Source organism: Lactuca virosa, chromosome 1 (genome assembly GCF_052849685.1).
Source record: "Lactuca virosa cultivar CGN04683 chromosome 1, Lactuca_virosa_CGN04683_v6, whole genome shotgun sequence".
Classification (NCBI taxonomy): Eukaryota; Viridiplantae; Streptophyta; class Magnoliopsida; order Asterales; family Asteraceae; genus Lactuca; species Lactuca virosa.
The window spans coordinates 30,581,624-30,590,305 of record NC_136426.1 but is presented as its reverse complement, the minus strand read 5'-3'; the positions used below and the strand labels follow the sequence as shown (position 1 = coordinate 30,590,305).

The following is an 8,682-nucleotide window of genomic DNA, read 5'->3' as shown; positions in this document are numbered from 1 at the left end:
TCGAATATACCAAGATATCATCGATGAAGATGATCACTGACCAGTCCAACATGGTACTATACACCTGGTTCATGAGATCCATGAACGCATTCGGTGCATTGGTAAGCCCAAAAGGCATCACCATGAACTCGTAATTCCCATAACAAGTTCGAAATGTCGTTTTCTGAATATCCTCCTCTCGCACTATCATCTGATGGTAACCAAACCTCATATCGATCTTGGAAAACCAAAAAGCCCCCTGCAACCAATTGAAAAGATCATCAATCCTCGGCAATGGATAACGATTCTTTACCGTCATCTTGTTCAATTCTCGATAGTCAATACATATCTGAATGGAACCATCCTTTTTCTTGACAAAAAGGATCGATGCTCACCATGGTGAACTACTCGGCCAACTAAATTCTTATCCTAACAGCTTTCGAAGCTGAGAGGATAAATCTTGCATCTCTGGTGGTGCAAGGAGATACAGTGCCTTGGCAATCGGCGCCGCACCAGGGATCAGGTCGATTCGAAACTCCACCTGCCTATTGGGAGGAACACCTAAAAAATCCTCCGTAAAAACATTAGGGAAATCATGTACAACAGGAACATCAGAAATGAAAATCAACCTCTTCTCATCAATCCGATTATCCACCACATATGCCAGATAACCCATGTACCCATGTTGTAAACACTGCCTTGCCCAGGAAGCATAACAGAAAGTCGATCCTGACCTAGTAACTTCTATGTAAATGGTAAGCACTCCCCCACTAGGATCTCGAACCGTCACCAATTTCCGTTCACATTCAATAAGATCCCCAAACCGACTCAACCAATCCATGCCCACGATAACACAAACATCTCCCATCGCAATAGGGATAAGGTATATCGGATACCCAACACCAAAAATCTCCAATACACAGGCTCGATAAATGTATGTAGCGGATACCGCATGCTCATCAACTATAGAAATCCTCAATGGTATACTCAAGGCCTCACGTGCAATGCTAAAATCATGAAAAAAGGATGATGAAACAAAAGATTGACTTGCACCCGAGTCAAACAGCACTAGAGCATGTACATAATATTACAAGGAAAGTACCTAGCAATATCATAAGCAAACATAAAACAAATCAACAGACATAATAAAGAAAAACATACCATCTACGTCCTACGGTGTTGATCGGTCCTCCTCTGCCGTCAGCTGAAATGCTCTCCCTCGAGCCCTCAAAGCCTCGACCTTCCCTTGCCGGCCATCAGTAATACGCAAGGTAGTAGGAGCAGGATCCTGAACTGTCCTTGATGCAAGTTGTGGACACTCGGACCTCAAATGACCCATCAGGTTGCAATTGAACAAACCTGAAATCCCTTGGGAAAATCCTTTTCCACATGCCCCTCCTTGCCATACATGTAGCAAATAGTCCCTGACCGACAGGGTCCCTCATGACCCTTGCCAAACTTGCTACAGGTGCGTCCCTTCTGGCCTCCAGCTCTCGAGTCAACGGGTTTAAACCACTTAGTCTCCGACTACGAATGAATTGGCCTCCTATCTCTCTCCTGAGTCTCCCTCCCCTCTCTCTCCTGAGTCTCTAGCTCAATCTCCCTCCTCATGGCATTGGTTTGTAGCTCAGGCAATGTCTGATATGAAGTGTTCGCCACGAGCTCACGAATATCCATCCTCAGTATACTCAGATACCGACTCACACGTGTCTGCTTTGAATACACGTGATCAGGGTAAAAGAGGGCCCTCTCATAGAACATCCTAGTGATCTCAGTCACCGTCTATGTCTTCAGCTTGAGAGACAGGAACTCCTGGGCCAACCGTTCTCTCTCAACCACTCGCACAAACTCATCTCTGAACATCTCAGTGAATCTATCCTAGGTCACTGCAGAACGTTCTGCAATAGAATAGTCAGCTGTCACAAACTTCCTACAATTCTTCGCTCCCAAGCGATGTAGGTTCAATGCAAAACGAATCCTCAAATTCTCCGGACCGGAGCTAGTGTAGAAACAACCCTCAACATTAGAAATCCATCTCATCACAGCAATCGGGTCCTGGGTCTCGTCAAACTCTTGTAGCTTCATGTTGTTGAACTCCCGGTACCACAACGAATCACCCCCTTGCGGTCTTGCAGCAGAAACGGCTATGGTGGCTGCGGTAGCAGCAGCCTCAGTGACGGCGGCATAGCACTTGATAACGTCTATTTTATGCATATATTTATGATGTTTTCTTATTATTTTATACTATGTTTTATGCTACTTAGAACTAAAAGATATTTAATATTCTTTGAAAATATTCAATTACAGTTAAAATGGGAGCTGGAATGCAAAAGGAGGAGAATGGAGCTAAAAAGACGCAAAAAGGATATTGCTGGCAGATTGACCCCTCTTCAGTGTTTCGGGTATATCTGATGACTCATAAGCCCAATTTGCGAGATTCAAAATGTTTTGAAAACTAGACGAAATTTCCTACCATTTATGTGAGAGGGCCTTTTTGCTAATTCGGCATTTATCTTATCCAAAATCGGCCTTGAAGATGAAGCATAAAAGCTGGACGGAAATTCCCTCCAAGTTACTTATTCCCCAAGCACCACTTACCTTATTTTTACTTGCTTAATCCCTAAGCCACCATTAGTTTCCTTATTCTAATCCAACTCTAATATTCCATATTAATTCCATCTCCATTCAACTATAAATACCCCATATCATTCACCCATTTTTATAATCTATGATATTCCACTTCGACTTGTGCGACAAGAAAACTTCATAGCTGTCGTTTTGAGGGTCTAGAAGCCGGCCGAAAGGCCATTAAGTTGATAGAAGCGAAGATCTGAAGGATTGGTGAGCAGATTAATGTTGGTAATCATGTAGTTTGTTATCGTGACCATGTTTAGCATTCCACTATGATACTACTATGTTTTTACTTTCTGATTTTGGTGTTAAAATCATTTGCTTTGAGTTTATGATTAGATAAAACCTTGATTTGTGGATTAATTGCTATATTGGATTGTTTTATTTGTGTTTAATTTATCTTGTTAAGCTTGTTAAAAGATCCTTGTGTGTTAATGACAATTATTTTCTGTTAATTATTAAGTATATCGAGTTGTTTGAACATCTGCTTGATTGCTTGCCTCTTATGATTTTGATGACCATCAAGATTATATGCCTAGGAATAGTGAACATGAAACTAGAGTTTACTAGGAAATAAATAAGTTAATGTGTGAGCCTTGTGTGACGAACCATCAACAAGAGGTTAATTGAACGACCAATTTGATTAACTATTATTACAAATCTTGCTTGATACGAACTGAACACTAGGAAACCTGTTAGTTTAATCAACTGATCACTGATTGAATTGACTTGTTTGCTAAAGGATTAGTAATGGCGAACATGAATCTAATCATTTTAGAAATCGGTGAACATGAATAAATAAATCTGTGTACAATTGTCTATGATTTTAAGGTGTAATTTGTCTAAACCAAAGTACCTAAAGAGATTTGTCTTCCTGTCAGTCTATCGAGATTTGCTATTTAGTTATTCGTTTGAGATTTAATAATACATTTCTTTATTCCTTTCGTGTGCTTTGTAACCTATAATCAAATGTTTTAAATTAATTTACTACCGTTCCCCTTGTGTTCGACACCCTTGCCTATCAAAGCTATATTATACTTGATCGGGTTCACTGCCTGTAAGGTGTGGTTTAGATGCGATAAATTAGGAATTATAAATAAAAAAACTAGTGCATTAAAAATACACATCAGCACTCGTCGAAATTCTCGATCAACATGGTCTTAATAGACCTAAACATCTCTGGTATGGCCTCTCTGATCGCCGCGGATACCTTGACGGCAATGATCCAATGGATCTCATCATCACTGGCACCCGACCTCTCGGGGTCGCTGGAGCTTGAACCTCGCATAACCACCATACTGAAACGCATAAGAAAACTACCAGAGACAGGCTAAAGCGCATGCACAAATACATACACACTCCTACAAGTTCCTTAGTACCCCAAGATTCCTTCTTGAGTCGCGTACGAATCCGGTGCTTTCAGTAGTACGGGCCCAATACTACCTTTCACACCAATCCGTATTTGCCTCAAGTCGTCCTACTAAGACCCTAAGTCACGAAAACTCTATTCCTCAAGGGTATCTTTACACTCACCCTGTAGGTTCCTCAGAGCCTCTACTAAGCAATCTAGGCACTCATCCTAGACCACTCTGCCTTACAAAAGATATCCTGTATCCTCGCCATTTGCTTAGCGCATGCCAATCGTACACAATACATGAATTAATAGATAGTCGAATAAATGATTCTACCTCAAGTCCACAACCAAACAAGGAACATGAAGAAAGGCTAAATCGGACATTTTAAGGCTATAAAATCCAAACTATGTACAATTATGAAACATACACTAAGCAAATAGCAATGATATGCTCAATCTTATAAGAGCAACCTCCTAAGCTAAAGGCATCACGAATCAGGCAACCCTAACACACTCTTCCTAAAGGATCCTTAGCCAATCACCTAGCATGAAGTTCTATTAGTTCATAAGATAACAACTCAACACTACCCATAGAATAAATAGAGATATTTTGGGAAACTACCGCTCGAGCTCTGGCTGACTGTACACACTGCTCCATCCGGTTTTTGTTGGATTAGGTATCTAAGACCATAGCTATAACTGGTATATACTTGATTTCATTTGTAGAATGGTCCTTTAGTAGAATGACTAGTGGAGAGAGAGAGTAGGATTTATTATATGAATAATAAATTGGTACTCGAAATGATTTTATTAATATATTATAAGATTAGTATATTATTTAGAAATCATATTATAATTAGTAATTAATCAGAAATTAATTTGATATTAATTTTGGGATTAAAGGAACTGATTATAAATTGGAGGGGCTGTTCTGCAAATCATTGATAGTTGCAAAATTGGGCTAATGGACTCCTTAATTAGGAGTGGACAAAATTCTATAGGGAGACCCTATAGATTTCATCCAATGCCTCATAAGGAGCAGGGGCAGAGCTTCAACATTTGATTTGGGGGGGGGGGGGGCGGGGGAATATAATATGTATAAAAATCAGTGAACAGGGGAGGCATAGCCAAAAATTTATATTTTTAGGCCTAATATGTATAAAATTAAAATAGATGGGCCATTTCTAACAAAAAAATTGGGGGGGGGGGGGGTGGGGCACAGCCCCCCTTGCCCCCTATAAAGCTCCGCCCTTGATAAGGAGGAGTCCATGGGCTGCTTTAGCCTTAAGCAGGAATTAGGGTTTCCTCCAGAAACCCTAACAGCCCACAGCTATATAAGGAACCCTCCATTATGGGATTTTCGGCCTACGCATGCTTTTTAAGAGAACCCTAGCCGATTTCCTCATCTCTCCCACTCATCCTTTGCATTGAGTGTTTGTGACCCATTAGAGGTGCAACACTTGGGGCACTAGGCTTTCAGAAGTCAAGATCAAGCAAGGATTGTTCTTGTTGTTACAATATAACAAGTGAGGTAATCTTCTAACACTAATATATATATATATATATATATATATATATATATATATATATATATATATATGCGAATTTCGAAATTGTATATATTAGATCTAGGGTTATTGCTTTGGTGTTCATATTTGTAAGTTTATTACAGAAAAACTTAGATCCAAAGCAATTAGGGTGCATGATCACATAGGAATGTAGATATGCTCAAAACCCATCAGTGATATCAGTGTCTAGGATGTTTTTCAATTGAATTGATGCAAGAGTGAATTGTCCAAAGAACAAGAAATCAAATTTTTGGATGTCTGACTACTGAACTCGTCGAGTTCTATATGGAACTCGATGAGTTCCTTGCCCAACTCGACGAGTTGACTCGTCAGGTGCCTAAAATTTCGATTTTCAGATTTGATTTTGATTTGGATAATTACCATAACTCGTTTTTATTGCTTAAAATCGATTTTTCTGATTGGTAACATGATATCCTTATCAAAATTAAAAGATTTGGTTAATTTTGGATAATATAAGATTATTTTGATTCAAAGATTTAACCTAGATTTTGAAAAGTTTCAAATTACACCTTTTTGGTTTTATAGTTTGAATTTGAAATTAAAAGTTTTAATTTTTGGAAATTTAAATGGTAAAATCCTAATATTTTTAATAGTTTAAAAAATACACCCTCATGAATTTTATTAATTAATTAATTAAGTGTTTTAATTAAAAGACTATTAATAAATCCATATATAGGTTTAAATTTAATTAAATTAAAAGATTAATTTATTAAAAGATTAAACCACTTAGCATTTTAAATGTATAAAATACACCCTTATACTATATAAGATTAAAAGTTTAATTATATATATATATATATATATATGTATAAGAAAAGGTCAGTCTTACCGTTACTAGGTCTCATTCACGAATAAGGAAGCAGCCTGTAAAATGACCGTCATTGGGTATCCACTCTTGCCCACTGCACCCTTGACTAGTGGAGGGTCGTTAGCCGAACGGGTTTGATTGGACATTAAATCTCATTAAAAGTATAATGAAAATACCAAGTAACTAAATGCTTTTATAAATTCCCATATCTTAGTTACTTTAGGAAAATGTGAATTTGATGCTAATCCATGAAATTGTACATTGCACCTTATTGGTCAATTAATGGAGCGTGTGTGGTTAACCGGCACACTAATGTGGACTAATGAAGGATGACAATGGGTAGCTCGTAAATTATCGTTGAACAATGGAGTGTGTGTGGTTAACCGACACATTGATTAGATGATAAATGACATCGAGAGTCCCAAGCTAATTTGCATGGTTATTCACACCTTGTTTGTGATCCTCGGTATCCCAGTCATAAAACTTGAAGGGCATAATCGAGATTAAATATGCCATTGAAAAGTTCAATGAATCTCAAAAGATCTAGGAATTTCATTTAAAACCTAATTCGTTTAAAATTTTGTTTTCGTGGTGGAATTGGTAAATCGTCATTTACCTACCTTCAAATAATTTGCAATTGGATTACGGCATCCCTCTTCTGAATTGTAAATTATTGTGTTGGGTCCTAGCCTTAATATTTCATTTGGGTGTCATATTAAGGATTAAATCAACCAACTTGAATTTTCTCCCTTGTAGATGTCTAGTTCTGACAACTATGGTCTTCCTTATCCTTTTGGAAAAAGCTTTTCTCATGAAGATGATATTCCAAGTGTCGATCGAGGTGAAAGATCAATCCCTTCTTCGTCAATTGGTGGAACTGGAAATCGTACTTCTCTTCCTCCACCTCCTACAGTGATTCTCCCTGACCCACGTTTTTGACGACTTGAAAAGTTCAAGGTCACTCAAGCCCTTTTGGCATGTAAGCATCGAGATGAAAGTCCTGTGTGTGCACACGTTTTGAAGATGAAGCTGCACATTGACAGACTGGGAATGTTGGGTGTCGTTTTCCCGAGGAAGTTGGCTGTTGACTTGATTCTTCAATCACATCCTGAGTCGTATAGTCAGTTCGTTAAGGACTACTATATAACAGACCACGACGTGACCCTTATTGATCTGACATATTTGCTAATTGTTGCTGAATCAGCAATGATTTGGCGCACTGGTAAAGCAAAATTGATTGGAAGATCTACCTCCCAAATTTCCATGGACGTAGGCGATGACAATGATAATCCAGAAATGATTTCTTCTCCTAAGAGAGAGAACTTGGTCAAAGTCAAAAAGTTTGATCATAAGAGAAAGGCCAGTTCTGAGATAGTTTCATGCGCCGATGCAAAAGAAACCGTTTGTTTCTACTGCCATTTGAAGGGACATTAAAAGCGAAGTTGCCCTGACTACCTGAGAGATCTAAGAGATGGTAAAGTCAAATTATATGACTCTACTTCAGGTACATCCACTATCTAACTCTATTAAGTTCCTATTTATAAATTCTTATTACATGATGTAAAGTTGCATTTTGATGTTTTGCAGAATCTAAAAGAAAGAAGGAAGCTTAGAAGAAGAGTAAGTTGAGTCTGATCGTGAAGAGATGGATTTCGATCGCATGCTTCGATGATCGAATTCTTGAAGCTATTGCTTAGGAGTTATGATAGATTGCTTAGGAATATTTAGAAATATAGTTTTCATATGAATTTGCATTGTAAGGACAAGTTTTCCGCATTTTATAAATAAATAAAATTTTGATTTTGTCTTATTTTATGTTTCCTTGCAATGGCATTTGTGAAAATTGGTGTTTATATATTATTAGCAATGTTGAAAATGGATTTGATTCTTAGTTATATAGTTTGTGGTAGTGTCACAATTTACCAAGTAAGGAAGGATTATCATCACCCAAGTTTCAATTGTCAAGGAACTTGGAATCATACAATTGATTGTGTGATGTATGAGAATTTTGATCTTTGGGAAATTAGGATTGATTCCTTGTTCACATTGTATGTGAGCCAAGTGAAGGACTAAAGGATCTAGTACACTTTGATGTGCAATGGTCATATCCACCATAAAGGACGATAAAGTCTATTCGTCACGATTTACCAATGGTTCAGTAAATATGGTTATGCTTACAAGATTAATTATAATTCTGATACCTTGAAAAGTTTCAAATTATAGCAAGGCGAATAAGAAGAATCAAAATGGGCAGAAAGATAAAAGTTTCTCCAATCTGCAAGGAAAGGAGAATACTTTGGTATCATGTTTATGATTATACT

General features: G+C 37.8%; 1 protein-coding gene across 1 annotated transcript; it reads right to left on the bottom strand.

The window, feature by feature from the left end:
- Positions 1-403: 403 nt before the first annotated feature.
- On the bottom strand, positions 404-820 carry LOC145112528 (uncharacterized). Its single transcript, XM_079048684.1, has one exon. The coding sequence runs from the start codon at positions 818-820 to the stop codon at positions 404-406; it is 417 nt and encodes a 138-aa protein (XP_078904810.1).
- Between the last annotated feature and the right edge of the window lie 7,862 nt (positions 821-8,682).

Coding starts and splice junctions, on each gene's coding strand:
- LOC145112528 (XM_079048684.1), bottom strand. CDS start 820: ATGGATTGGTTGAGTCGGTTTGGGGATCTTATTGAATGTGAACGGAAA.